This window comes from Dendropsophus ebraccatus, chromosome 3, assembly GCF_027789765.1.
Source record: "Dendropsophus ebraccatus isolate aDenEbr1 chromosome 3, aDenEbr1.pat, whole genome shotgun sequence".
NCBI classification, from domain to species: Eukaryota; Metazoa; Chordata; class Amphibia; order Anura; family Hylidae; genus Dendropsophus; species Dendropsophus ebraccatus.
In genome coordinates, this window is record NC_091456.1 from 178,985,204 (window position 1) to 179,000,454 (window position 15,251).

Below are 15,251 nucleotides of genomic sequence, written 5' to 3' on the forward strand. Positions count from 1 at the left end.
GCTCATCTGTTGCCTGGGAGACGGGTGTGCATCGGCAGGACCCAGGCCCGTCGTCAGCAGCTGTCCGGTCCACGGTGACGGTGCCAGGAGGCACTGGAGAAACGGCCGCTGGAGGCCCGGGTCCAGCGAGGCTGGGTGAGTTGACCACCTTCTCCACCAACACAGGGGGTGGGGGGATCACACAGGGTAGCGCAGCGGGGTTGCATATGTTTTTCCAGGGGATGCAGGAGTTGCTGTCGAGGAGTTTGGCGGGTGTGGGGGTAGCGCCAGCGACGGTGTGGACAGGGCCCGGGTTGCAGTCGGGGCTGGGGGCTTGTGTTGGGGTGGCTGGGGGGGCAGGAGTAGCTGCTGGTGGTGACGTGTCTGGGGGGCCAGTTGTGGTGAGTGGGCCTGTGGCATCGGGGGTGGTGCAGAAGCCGGTGGATGATGTGCGGCTTGCGGATGCAGCGCGGGGGGAGGTGTATGTATGCTTTGAAGGACCGCTGGGGGCTCATCTGAAAGCTGAAGTGCGGGAGAAGATATGGAAGGGGGAGTATGTCGAAATTTTTTCGCTGCTTCCCCTTGAGAAATTTAATCTGGATAGATTAAAACCGGATGAGAGTAAGAAGGAGGAGGAGGAACGTCGGCGGTATAGGCTTATACCGCGTACGTTTGCCAATTGGTTGCAAGCGTTTGCAATTCTGGCTTGTGTGATTGGGGAGAAGGCACCGGAGCACTGTTCTGCCTTGTTTTGTTATCTGGATTCGATCGGTGAGGCGTACCGGGTGTATGGGGGGAACGCATGGTTACGCTATGACGAACAATTTAGGCAGCGGAAGGCGGTCCGCCCGTCCATCCGGTGGGATCACAAAGACATCAGTCTTTGGATGAAGTTAATGTCCGCCCCGCGGGTTGCGGGAGGGGGGCAGCCCTTTCGGGAGTCAGCCGGCGGCGCAGGGTCAGCAGCCGGGCGGTCGGCTGGTGCGGGAAAAGGGTGCTGCTGGCAATACAATGACGGCACCTGTAAGTTCGGGGCCGAGTGTCGGTTTAAGCATGAATGCTCGGGTTGTGGGGGAGCGCACGGCCTTGTTAGATGCTTCAAGCGGGGTAGGGGTAGAGGGGGTGACACTGAGCAGAAGAGGATGGACCCCGGTGAGGGTGGAAAGGATGGGGGCGTTTCTAGACCGCTATCCAAATAGGCTGGCCGCTAAGACTCTGCGGGACGGTTTTAGTGTGGGTTTTCGCATCCCTTGTTCGCTCGGGCCTTCCACCGGGAATGTGCGCAACCTGTCCTCGGCCTTGTCCCGTCCGGACTTGGTTACTGAAAAATTGATGAAGGAGGTGGGGTTGGGCCGGATGGCGGGCCCGTTTGAGTCACCTCCGGTTAGGGATTTGCGCACATCCCCATTGGGGCTGGTCCCGAAGAGGGAACCAGGGAAGTTCAGGCTTATCCACCATCTGTCGTTCCCGACGGGTAGTTCGGTGAATGATGGCATTGCGCCGGAACTGTGTACGGTCTCTTATACATCCTTTGATACGGCGGTACTCTGGGTAAGGAAGTATGGGAGGGGCTGTATGCTGGCAAAGACGGATATCGAGGCCGCCTTCCGCCTGTTGCCGATTCACCCGGAAAGTTTTAGGTTACTGGGGTGTAAGTGGCAGGGCGCATATTATGTTGATATGTGCCTGCCCATGGGGTGTGCGATATCCTGTTCTTACTTTGAATTGTTTAGCTCGTTCCTGGAGTGGGTGGTGCGGCAGGAGTCTCAGGTAGACTCGGTGTTGCACTACTTAGACGATTTTTTGTTTCTGGGTCCGGGGGGGTCTCGGGTGTGTGCGGTGTTGTTGCAGACGATGGAAAGAATTTGCAGTCATTTCGGGGTGCCATTGGCTCCTGAGAAGACTGAGGGGCCCGCTACGGAGGTGAAGTTTTTAGGCATAGTACTTGATACCGACAAGATGGAATGTCGTCTGCCTGATGACAAATTGAGGGAACTACAGGAGGCGGTCGGGGCAGCGAGGCGGTGCAAGAAGCTCCAGTTGCGTGATTTGCAGTCGCTAATTGGGCGCTTGAACTTCGCCTGCAGGATTATGCCCATGGGCCGGGTTTTCTGTAGACGGTTGTCGGCGGCCACGGCGGGGGTGCGACTACCTCATCACTATGTGCGGATCGCAGCAGAATTGCGGGAGGATTTGGGGGTCTGGGAGGAATTTTTGGCAGGTTACAATGGCAGGTCAATGGTTATGGACAAGGTTGTGTCCAACGTGGATTTGGAATTGTTTACTGATGCTTCTGGGGGTCGGGGATTTGGGGCCTTTTTGCAAGGGAGGTGGTGCGCGGGGGCGTGGCCTTCAGAATGGCAGGAGTTGGGGTTGGTGAGAAATTTGGCATTGCTTGAATTGTTCCCGATCGTGGTGGCCACGGTGATTTGGGGCAGCTTGTTGGAGAACAAGCGGGTGCGGTTTTTCTGTGACAATTTGGGCGTGGTTCAGGCTATTAATGCGCAGACGGCGAAGTCCCCCCCGGTGGTGAGGCTGTTGAGGAAGTTGGTGCTGCGGGGGTTAGCGCTGAATGCTCATTTTACGGCTGTGCATGTTCCTGGTGTTTGTAATACGGTGGCTGACGCACTCTCTCGTTTTCAGTGGCAGCGGTTTCGGGAGTTGGCACCGGAGGCGGAGGAGGTCGGGGTCCCGTGTCCGGAGCACCTATGGCAGTGGGTGTAGAGGTTGCCTTGGGTCTTGTGCAGCGGTCGGTGTCGGAAGGTACTTGGTCGGCTTATGCTAGGTGGTGGCGGGAGTGGGAATTGGTAGTGGGGGAGGTGTCGCAAGGTGGTGAGAGGAGCAGTTGGGAGGAGTGTGTTTTGTATTATGTGGGGAGGTCGTTTAGTCTCGGGGTGTCCCCTACTGGCATAGCACAACGTATGTCGGCGTTAGTTTTCTGGTTCAGGTTGAGGGGGATGCAGGATTTTACCAAATCCTTCCTGGTGCGCCAGGCGTTGAGGGGATATAAGAAGGGGGCTCGCCGCAGGGACACACGCCGGCCGGTGTCGTTTCAGCTATTGATGCGGGTGTGGGATGTGTTGGGGAGTATTTGTCTGTCAGAGTACGAGGCAAAGTTGTTTCGATTGGCATTTTCGCTTGCGTTCTTTGGTGCGTTTAGGATATCTGAATTGGTTTCCCCTAGCCGGCAGAGAGGGGGGGGCTTGTTGGGGACTGATGTGAGTGTTCGGGGTGGGTTGTTGGAATGTAGGTTGCGGCGATCCAAGACGGATCAAGGTGGTAAGGGGTGTGTTGTAAAGCTGGCCCCCTTGATGGGGTCTTCAGTTTGCCCTGTGGAGTGTTTTCGGGTTTACGTGGGGTGCAGACCGGCAGTGGAGGGACCGCTGTTAGTACATGCGGACGGCCAGTTTTTGTCTCGGTACCAATTTGTACAGGTGTTACGGCGGGGTTTGGAGGCTGTGGGGGAGAGGGCGTCGGAGTACAGCTCTCATTCGTTCCGGATTGGGGCCGCTACCGAGGCGGCGCGTTGGGGTTTGGGGCCGGAGGTGATTAGAAAAATAGGTCGTTGGGAGTCTGAGAGGTTCAGGATTTATGTTAGACCTCAGTTGCTTTGAGGATGTTTTTGTTTTGGAGGTAGGGAGTTACGGTGCACGGTGGTGGTGATGTGTGTTTTTGTTTTGTTTTCCCAGATGCAGCCCCCTGTCTGATGTGGATCGTGGGCCATTCTTTCGTGCATTGGGGCGGTTTAAGAGCGGATGTGCGGCCGGCTGGCCGTCAGCTGGGGTTTGCCAGGGGGGAGGTGCAGGTCAGGTGGCTGGGGAGGAGGGGCCTGGTGTGGTCCAGGTTGTTGCCCTTGGTGCAGTTTTACGCCAATATGGATAGGGCCCCCGATGTCTTGGTGGTGCACGCAGGGGGCAATGACTTGGGAGCGCGCACGTCCCGGGCGATAGTCCGGGATATTAAGATTGATTTATTGAGATTGTGGGTGGCCTATCCTGGCTTGATTGTTGTGTGGTCGGACATTGTGGCCAGAAAATCGTGGAATCAAGCACGATCGGTGCGGGGGGTGAATAGGGCCCGCGCAAAAATTAATAAAACGATTGGGCGTTTTGTGGCCAGAAACGGAGGGATAGTGGTCCGCCATCCTGATTTGGAGGTTCCTAATGACTCCTTTTTGCGGGCTGATGGGGTGCACCTGAATGCGCTGGGGTTGGATTTGTGGATCCTTGGGCTCAAGGATGGGATGGTGCGGGCCCTTAGATTGTGGAGGAGCGACCATGCATAAGGTGTCACGCACGGCCGCTGTGGCTGGAGTGGGTAGGGGAATTGGAGGTGACCCGGTTAAAATTGGAGACTCATAGTTAATGTTAATATTAGTTAAAATTGGAGAACATGGTTTTGGAATGCTGGGGCGGTACCCAGCTGGTGTGGGAGATCCTGTGGCCAGTGCCACAGGGGAGTGCATGGCTTCAACAGGTGGTGTCCTCAGGTTAGGTGCCTGCGACTGAGGGCAAGTTGAAGACCTTGGTGGATAACGGAAAGGGGGAAAAGGAGCAGGGGGTCCTTCCAATTCTCCTCTCACTGGGGTTGGATTATTTCAGGGGGTGTGGTTTCCAATGTTATTAACCATGTTGGTTATTGTTATTTATATTTTATAAGAGAAGTAATTTTCATACCTGGTGGATATTTTATTGTTAATAAAATTGGGCCGCTGTGGCCTTTGCACCACAACTATGTGTCGTCTCTTCGATGGGTAAAAGGGGGTGGTGTATGGCCTGGCGCAGGTAAGCTATCCCTTAAGTCAAGAAAGCCCCGCAGCGATGTGCAACATAGTGGAGGGTGCACATGACTAGGGGAGATGGCAAGCACGTGCTGGGATCGTGCAAAGGGGATGAGTGGGGAGGGGGGCTGATGGTAATTGGTGGGATAAGGGAGGAAGAGGTGGGAAGATTGCTAGGTATATTTGGGGAGGGAGGAGCAGAACGGGCAGACCTAGCGGAGCTACACAGAAGAAAAGTTCCCGCCCGCCCGCCCTTAGTGTCTGGGGGTACGGTTTGTCACGGCGGCTGGAGTGGGTAGGGGAATTGGAGGTGACCCGGTTAAAATTGGAGACTCATAGTTAATGTTAATATTAGTTAAAATTGGAGAACATGGTTTTGGAATGCTGGGGCGGTACCCAGCTGGTGTGGGAGATCCTGTGGCCAGTGCCACAGGGGAGTGCATGGCTTCAACAGGTGGTGTCCTCAGGTTAGGTGCCTGCGACTGAGGGCAAGTTGAAGACCTTGGTGGATAACGGAAAGGGGGAAAAGGAGCAGGGGGTCCTTCCAATTCTCCTCTCACTGGGGTTGGATTATTTCAGGGGGTGTGGTTTCCAATGTTATTAACCATGTTGGTTATTGTTATTTATATTTTATAAGAGAAGTAATTTTCATACCTGGTGGATATTTTATTGTTAATAAAATTGGGCCGCTGTGGCCTTTGCACCACAACTATGTGTCGTCTCTTCGATGGGTAAAAGGGGGTGGTGTATGGCCTGGCGCAGGTAAGCTATCCCTTAAGTCATGACTGAAATATATGTAGTGTGAACCCAGCCCAAAGTTGTATAACTTTGTAATGTGTGCTATTTAGTGAATCATTTTCTAATGCCGCACTACCCCTTAAAGTGCTTCACTGGATCTGTGCTGAGAGATACTTGCAAGCAATGAAGATAAGAGAGGTAGTTGTAGCGGTGCTTGTATAGCTGAAAGTTTAGAGTAGAGTGGAGCGGCGTAGAGGAGAGGAGTTTGTCAATGGGGTCCCAACCCAAAGTAGTACTTGAGGTACTTGAGTGTGAGAATCACTTGTGCCTGTGTTTAGACTGTTGTCTGATCACCTTCTGCCCTACAGTGTTGAGTTACCCGTGCTAATAGGGTGACACAAGCCCCAGTCGTGGTTACCTGGGTGAAGCTAAGTGTCCGAGTGTGTCCCTGTGTCACCTGCACTGCGAGATAGAATACGTAGACTTTCTTTACGGTAGCTTTGTTCTATCCAGGCTAGTTTCTCTGTAGCTTAGGATACTGCCCTGCACCTTGTAGAGTGGTTCTCAGTGTGGGCTGGGTTTATCCCCGACTTGTCCTCCTTGTAGTGTCTAGGACTGCATAGTGGAAGTAGATAGACTAGAAGAACTGGATATCTCTGTCCGCTTCATACACGTGTGTCTCAGACTCTCCAACTCAACTGGACTGTCCCGGACAGGGGTCCTTGCTGAGCCAGGCCCTGGCTAAACCTCCACAGGGATGTCTACTCTGTGTGCACTTTTACAATAAATGGCCCTGCTCGGACTTCTCCTTTAAGTTCATTTTAGTTGTGAAGACTTGTGCTCCACTTTCATCCGAATTCCCTGAAGCCGCCGGCTTCTCCGCAAAAAGGATGCATGAAATTATTTTTTTGAGTCAGAGGAATCTAGTTATACAATGTCTTCATATATGATGTGATTAGACTCTGCATTACAGGATCATATTGACTGGAATGAAACATTGTATCAATATGTGGGAATGATTATTGTCTAATTATCACATTGGGAGTTGATAATCCAGCGCTATGTGCTATATACGATCATTACAAAGGGACGCGGTATGCAGAGAAACTTTCCTCTGGAAGGAAGAGAGATCTCTAGTGCCTTTTTTTAGAGGTAGCTTTATTATAAGTCAGTGGTTCACCCTTTAACAAGTCTTACTAAGGATCCTGTTGGACAAGGCGATGTAGAGGAGAAAGCAAGCGCCTCCTCTAACATGCTCTCACCTCCCTGCTCCAGCTCTGGTGCCGGTATTCCGCAGCTTCGGTCCCCCAGCCCCTGGCGGCTTCTGGGTCTGAGTGTGGACCTGGGACGTGACATGCTAGGCCCGGTCAGCAAGTCAGAGGCAGTACCACGGTCCCGTGATGGCCGCTGACTGGCTAAGCAGGCTTAGAACGTCACGTCCCAGGTCCCCAGTCAGGTCAGGAAGCGTCCGGGACTGGAGCTGTGGGATATGGACACCAGCGATGGAGCGGGGGAGGTTACAGTATGTTACTTCTTTCATCCTCCCCAGATCTCTACCAGAAATCACCCCAGCCCAAAGTTTTCCTTTAAACATGACTATTGGGTAAACCAGAGTCTCATCAAAACAGAAGAGTCACCCATCTCAGCTGTTTCTGGCGTACACTAGGTTTGGGGTCAAACTGTAATGCATGGAAAGTTGGACTTGAAGTCTTGGAATCCCAGCTCCTTATGAAACTTACCTCATTTGATATTGCCAAAGAAGGCTTGAGGTGGTCACATATTTCACACAAAATGTACAGAAGATAGAAGTTGACTTTGGGTAATAGAGGAGGGGAGACCGTCCTATATATTACAGAGATGCCTTAAATATAGTGCATATGGGAAGGGGTTGTCTATTGGCTGCAACTTCTGCAGCCCTTATTGCAATTTTACTGGTAAAGGGGTGTTCTGGATGCTCCCAGGGCAAAATATATTGGTCTGCATGTCCAAACATAAGGTGCCACAACACCGAACACATAGGAAGAATAACCAAGACGCCCGGTGGCCCCACTAGACCAAAACTGGTCATACATAAGATACTGTAGGGTCAGCTAAACGCTTGTTTGGTGGAAACCTATCTCTCCCAACTTTCCCATAAACATATATGATCAATTCTGTTGGCTGCTACCCTCAGCAGTGGCTTGCCTCCCTCTAGAACCGAAGATTGGGCATCTTTATCAAAATCAGTGGGTTCGACCATTTATGATCCATGGTATGGTATACATAATCTTTTCCATGTACAGTATATGTGTCTTTTGAAGTCTACAGGACCCATTTTGTGGCATAATGTTTGACCTCACCTGATCCTGTCCCAACATCTTTCTATCACCCATAAAAGTATTTCCCTTTCAGTAACACGTGGTTTGACTATACCCATTATATCTTTGAAGGTATCGGCCCCGGTTGGCACCTGGAATTCATCGAAGTCAGAGATGAAACGATGAGCAAGACTTTCCGCTTCCAATGTGACCGGTGGTTGGCCAAGAATGCAGATGACAAGCAGATCGTAAGAGAACTCGCCTGTGCCAACAATGATATCCTAGACCTGAAGGAGCGCACGTGTAAGTGGATCCGCGAGTGCTTCCTGTGTCGTAGAGGAGTCTTATTTGGTCATGGCAGGTTCTAGATGACTTTTCTTGTGCTTTTTCCAGCTTATGAGATTGTGACCGTAACAAGTGACCGAGAAGATGCTGAAACCAAGGAGAATGTGTGGATAATTCTAGAGGGGAAGAAAGGAAGATCTAAGGAGTTTCTGCTGGAGAACTCCTCCAAGAAGAGGAGATTTGCTCAGTGAGTGTTTCGATTTATTGGTGGAAACTTGATCACAAGCTTGAAGCTTGAGCTCCTACACAATCGTAATAGAAAGTCAACTTCTGAAAAATTGATCCACACAGATGTATATTATTGTTGTTTTGTGTCCAGTTTTCATCCTCTGGGAGAAGCTTTTTATAATAAAGTATGACATCTTTATCATTATCCCTCGACAGGGACGCAACGGATGTATTCAAGTTTTCCTCCAAGAATGTAGGTGACATCGCTGCTATATGTGTTGGCCATTGTCCTAAGGATGGGAGGAAGGTAACACCTAAAGCAGATTCCTACTGGCACGTTAAGGAGATCACCGTTACCGAGACCGAGCTGGGGAACCAGTAAGTGATTCAAGTGATGTAAGAGATCAGCCCTCCCCCAGTCACTTCATTTTTGAAGGGAGACATCTTGTTTAAAGGGTTTCTGTGTTGGAGAAAAAAACGTATTATTTATTTTTAAAGGACCCTTGAATGCAGAGCGCTGTGCATATGATAATGGATTAACATACAGACTGTAGCATAAATCTAGGGGGGGGGGCAATACATAAATAAAGTAAAAGACTCAGATATAGGAAGAGAGAAGACCCTTCCCATGAGGGCTTAAATAGGCAGAGAGGACTCTGCCCACGAGGGCTTACATAGAGATAGAGGACCCTACCCGCGAGGGCTTACATAGGGATAGAAGACCCTGCGTACGAGGGTTTACATAGGGATAGAGGACCCTACCCGCAAGGGCTTACATAGGGATAGAAGACCCTGCCCACAAGGGCTTATATATAGATAGAAGACCCTACCTCCAAGGGCTTATATAGGGATAGAAGATCCTGCCCGCAAGGGCTTATATAGGGATAGAAGACCCTGCCAGCAAGGGCTTACGTGGGGATAGAAGACCCTGGCCGCAAGGGCTTACTTTGGGAGGGAGGACCCTGTCCCTGAGGGTTTACATAGGGATAGAAGACACTGTCCACGAGGGCTTACATAGAGAGGGCCCTGCCCGCGAGGGCTTTCATAGGGAGAGAAGACCCTGCCCAGTGAGGGCTTAAATAGGGAGAGAGGACCCTGCCCATGAAGGCTTACATAGGGAGAGAGTACCCTGCCCACGAGGGCTTACATAGGGAGAGAGTACTCTGCCCGTGAGGGCTAACATAGGGAGAGAGAGGGCCCTGTCCGTGAGGGCTTACATAGGGAGAGAGGACCCTGCCCATGAGGGCTTACATAGGGAGAGAGTACTCTGCCCGTGAGGGCTTACATAGGGAGAGAGAGGGCCCTGTCCGTGAGGGCTTACATAGGGAGAGAGGACCCTGCCCACGAGGGCTTACATAGGGAGAGAGTACCCTACGTATGAGGACTTGTATAGGGAGAGAGGACTGTGCCCGCGAGGGTTTACATAGGGAGAGAGTACCCTACGTATGAGGACTTGTATAGGGAGAGATGACTGTGCCCGCGAGGGCTTACATAGGGAGAGAGGACCCTGCCCGCGAAGGCTTACATAGGGAGAAAGGACCCTGCCTATGAGGAATTACATAGGGGGGGAGGAACCTGCCTATAAGGGCTTATATAGGAAGGGAGGACCCTGCCCACAAGGGTTTACATAGGGACAGAAAACCCTGCCAGCTCGGGCTTACATTCTACAAATTGTGTCTACAATTGTGTATATTCATTTAGGGTGCTGGTAATATGACTTTTAAAAATATATTCCCATGTTCCGGATAAAATTTCAGTATAATGCCATCATATATTTCAGATACTTGTTTAACTGCAATGCCAAGATCCCCCTGCGTATCAAGAGAGATGACTACAAAGTCTTTGAATGTGCCAAGACCATTGAGAGCTTTGCCAGCCGGGCCCGCAGTTTGGTACCAGTGAAGTACGAAGTCATTGTAGTGACTGGTTTCGAAAAAGGAGCAGGAACGGACGCCAATGTTTTCCTTACAATGTACGGGTCTAATGGTGACTCTGGGAAGCACGCCCTGAAGCAGAAATTTAGGAACCTCTTTGAGCGTGGAAACACTGATCGCTTCTACATCGAGACCTTAGACTTGGGCGAGTTGAAGAAAGTGCGTGTGGAGCACGACAACAGCAGCCTCAGCCCTGGGTGGCTTCTAGAGAGGGTAGAGGTGACCAATTCTGCAACTGGAGTCACCACCATATTCCCTTGCGGCAAGTGGTTGGATAAGAAGAGAGGGGATGGTGAAATCTGGCGAGAGCTCTACCCCATGTACTAAAGACCTTGCCCGGTAGACCTCCAACCAATGTAACTCACTTGTGTCATCTCTGCCACGTCTTTCATAAATTATTACAAAATGTATTTTATATATTTTTTTGTATACAGACTTTGTATAATGTGTATAGAATATTGAAGTATATGTATGGAAACCGCTCACTGTATTAATGTATGGAGAAGCCAAGAAGCTACACTAGGCTTCCCGCAAACTGAAGAAAACAAATGACTCCTCTGAGACGAATCATACAGTGGCATAAAGCTCAATAAATGAATATATCTTGGTAATTCCTTGTCAACTTGTGATCGTAAAGAACCTCTTAATTCGTATATCAGAGGAGTCAGGGTAAGCTGTGAAAGGCCACTGGACCTTAAAAAAGGTTATTCGAGAAAAATTATTACTTAATAATTAATACTGCGGGGGACATGTTAGTAATGTATACTTACCTTTCCTGTCCTCCCACCACTGCCAGATCCCGGGCCGATCGCTCTGCGCCGTCTCCTGTGTTTTCATAAAATACAATGGCATTGTGCTCCCACCGGGAATGCCTGCTCAGCATAGGCTCTATACTGAGTGACCGTTTCCTATGGGAATGCAACGTCATTGGATGTTGACAGAGGATCCAGCAGTGGCGGGAGGACAGGACAGGTAAGTATACATTACCAACATGTCCCCTGCAGCCCCAGCAGCCAAGTATTCATTTTTACTGGACAACCTCTTTAATAAAGATTGTTCAGTGTAGTCTGCAAGGCAGTGGGGAAATGTACTACTAGCTGCAGTCAATATGGAGTCAAGGCACTGTCTCTCCACCATCTCGGGAATAGCAGGATCTGGCTCACCTGGGATCCATCCACGGACTCACGGTGCTCAGCGACACATAAGAACAGTCCTTGAAACACCAGCAATCCAGCAAAAGATGGTGCAACACTCGTGTCTTAGTCCAATGTTACTCTTTTTTGCCATAGAAAGGTAAGAGAGTGCACAAAAAAAGGCGACAATCGTTTCGCGCTTAAACGCGCTTTGTCATAGCCCATACGTCATATCCTTCACCTGGTCTTTTAACTAAGACCACTTAAAGACACATACACCCAATATAATGTGAAGGATAAAAACATACAAAAAGACATACAAAAAGAGCTGCAAATATACAGGAGAAAGTTCCATTAAATGACATATAATTTTCTGTTGTCATATAACTAAATTCATACCAGATCGTTCATTTAGGCCAAGTGGGCCCAAGGCTTCTGTCTTTATAATCCGTTCCATTTCCTTCCGTAACAGTAATTTGTGTTGATCACCCCCATGTCCTGATGGTTCAACTTTATATAGTCCCATAAATTTCATTTGCAAGGTATCACCCGAGTGCACTGTCCGTATATGATTTATTAGCCGGGGTCACCCCTTGCCTGTTCTGACCGATCTTTGATGTTCAACGAATCTTCTGCACATAGGTCTAATTGTTTTCCCTATGTAGAAGGAACCACATGCACAAATGATTGCGTACACTACATAGGGTGTTCTGCATGTAATAAAACCTTTTACCATAATCTCTGAACTGCCTAGACGCACCCATTTCACATTATGCAGATGGGTACAATTACAGTGTCCACATTTGTGGTTTCCTGACAAAGGACCTCTATTGAGCCAGTTCACACTACGCGATTCTTCCTTTTCTATCCGGCCCCGGACCAATTGGTGACGTAAATTAGTACACCTCTTAAACGTTACCTCCTGTGTGAACTGGCTCAATATCGCATCATTTTGCAAAATATGCCAGTTTTTATTTAGAGCTGTTCGTACTATTTGATTCGTGGGGCTATGTTTGAAACTAAATACACATCTACGAGATCTCTTGGTTCTTGGCGGATTACTAACTAGTTGGTGTCAAGTAAGCTGTCTCGCTTTTATGAGATCCCTGTTCACACTATCCACAGGGTAGCCTCCGGCGATAAATCTATCACTAAGTTCCTTAGCCTGTATCTCGAACTGTGCATCTGTGTTATTAATCCGTCTAATCCGGACAAATTGCCCATAAGGAACCACCTCCTTGACGTGTCTAGGGTGGTAGCTATTGTATCGCAGCAATGAATTAGTAGCTGTAGGTTTTCTATAACTACTGATACGAAGAGAATTATCTACCACCTCTAGGCTCACGTCAAGGAATTCCAATTTGTGGCCACCAAACACATCAGTAAAGCGCATATTGTGGGAGTTGTTGTTCATATATCCAAAAAAATAGCAAAAAACATAATTCATAAGGAGGCGGTCCGGATTATGCTGCGTTTACACGAAACGATAATTGGCCCGATCGTACGATTAACGATGTCGGAGTAACGATTTTTTTTTTCCTAACGGTCAGCGTTTAGACGGTACGATATATCGTACGGAAATTCGTTTTGCGATCGCTTACGCCTATCTCACACATTGGTTAAATCGGCGAACCACTGTTTACACTGAACGATCTGCCAATTTTTTGCGAACGACGATTTTAGAACATGTTGTAAGATCAAAATGAACGATTTCTCGTTCCTCGTTTGATCGTTCGCAGCGTTTACACGTACGATTATCGTTCGAATTCGATTGTTATCGTGCGAATTCGCACGATAATCGTTCCGTGTAAACGCAGCATTAGAAGGATTAATAACACAGATGCACAGTTTGAGATACAGGCTAAGGAACTTAGTGATAGATTTATCGCCGGAGGCTACCCTGTGGATAGTGTGAACAGGGATCTCATAAAAGCGAGACAGCTTACTCGACACCAACTAGTTAGTAATCCGCCAAGAACCTAGAGATCTCGTAGATGTGTATTTAGTTTCAAACATAGCCCCACGAATCAAATAGTACGAACAACTCTAAATAAAAACTGGCATATTTTGCAAAATGATGCGATATTGAGCCAGTTCACACAGGAGCGCCCCTTGGTAACGTTTAAGAGGTGTACTAATTTACGTGACCAATTGGTCCGGGGCCGGATAGAAAAGGAAGAATCGCGTAGTGTGAACTGGCTCAATAGAGGTCCTTTGTCAGGAAACCACAAATGTGGACACTGTAATTGTACCCATCTGCATAATGTGAAATGGGTGCGTCTAGGCAGTTCAGAGATTATGGTAAAAGGTTTTATTACATGCAGAACACCCTATGTAGTGTACGCAATCATTTGTGCATGTGGTTCCTTCTACATAGGGAAAACAATTAGACCTATGTGCAGAAGATTCGTTGAACATCAAAGATCGGTCAGAACAGGCAAGGGGTGACCCCGGCTAATAAATCATATACGGACAGTGCACTCGGGTGATACCTCGCAAATGAAATTTATGGGACTATATAAAGTTGAACCATCAGGACATGGGGGTGATCAACACAAATTACTGTTACGGAAGGAAATGGAACGGATTATAAAGACAGAAGCCTTGGGCCCACTTGGCCTAAATGAATGATCTGATATGAATTTAGTTATATGACAACAGAAAATTATATGTCATTTAATGGAACTTTCTCCTGTATATCTGCAGCTCTTTTTGTATGTCTTTTTGTATGTTTTTAACCTTCACATTATATTGGGTTTATGTGTCTTTAAGTGGTCTTAGTTAAAAGACCAGATGAAGGATATGACGTATGGGCTGTGACAAAGCGCGTCTAAGCGCGAAACGATGGTCGCCTTTTTTTGTGCACTCTCTTACCTTTCTATGGCAAAATAAAAAGTAATATTGGACTAAGACACGAGTGGGGAAATTTGTTGCAGGGTCCAGATATCTGCGTCAGGGTCCCAGACAACCAGGCGAGGCCACCCTCTCACTGTACAAAACATTGATGGTTTCTATTCCTGAAAGTTTCCCTGACATCATCTGTGCCCGTCCCTTGTGCTTCGCTCCCTATCGCCCTCTGGCATGATGCACTGCGGAGTCATTAGGATTCCTCAGAAATAATCATAGTAGAGATTCTGTAAGCTCAGTACCATCGTCCTGTATATTACCCCGTCCTATCATCTCTGCCCTTCAGCTCCTCATTTTGTTAAAAGTATTGATCGGTGCTGTAATTGGCTTGAAAGTGCAGCTAGCGAGCCCTGGAATTCCCAGATGCGGACGGAACTGGCTAATTGTCTGCGATTATGCTGAACACAGCTGACACAAGCAAAAAAAAATAGGAGGGGGGGTGTTGGATTTCTTACTCCACGAGTGAGCTGGGAATAGCAGCAACTGAAATCCGCTCCGTCTAATTCATTGACACTGAATGCAATCCCTGGTACAATGCAGGATCTGCGATGACTACTACAGTGCCGTGTAGCCTGGAAGGCAGGTTCTGCATCACGTTGATATGAACCGAATCTAACCTGCTGATATGTCCCTATTGCACAGTAGGTGCTAAGGATGAAGGTACGTCTCTAAGGCTAGGTTCACACTGCGTTTTTGCAATCCGTTTTTTTCATCCGTTTTTAGCAAAAAATAGACTTCCATTGTAAAAAAAAAAACCGGATCAAAACAGATCCCTTTTTTTTGACGGACACAAAAACATAGCTGACCTTACTTTTCTGTCTGTAAAAAAAAAACCCGGATTTATTTTGATCAGTTTTTTTTACAATGGAAGTCAATGGAAAAACGGATCAAAACAGATGCACACAAATGCATCCATTTTTTCATCCGTTCTTTTGCAAAAAACGGATGAAAAACACGCATTGCAAAAACG

The 15,251-nt window shown here is 48.5% G+C and overlaps 1 protein-coding gene across 2 annotated transcripts in view; it reads left to right on the top strand.

The window, feature by feature from the left end:
- LOXHD1 (lipoxygenase homology PLAT domains 1) overlaps nt 1-10,799 on the top strand; it is a 150,209-nt gene extending 139,410 nt beyond the window's left edge. For both annotated transcript variants that reach the window (XM_069964843.1, XM_069964842.1), the window contains 4 exons: nt 7,927-8,097; nt 8,188-8,326; nt 8,524-8,685; nt 10,088-10,799. In XM_069964843.1, the coding sequence (XP_069820944.1) occupies nt 7,927-8,097; nt 8,188-8,326; nt 8,524-8,685; nt 10,088-10,568 (953 nt within the window). In that variant the 3' untranslated portion in view covers nt 10,569-10,799. The remainder of the gene's footprint in view (nt 1-7,926; nt 8,098-8,187; nt 8,327-8,523; nt 8,686-10,087) is intronic.
- The last annotated feature ends 4,452 nt before the right edge of the window (nt 10,800-15,251 follow it).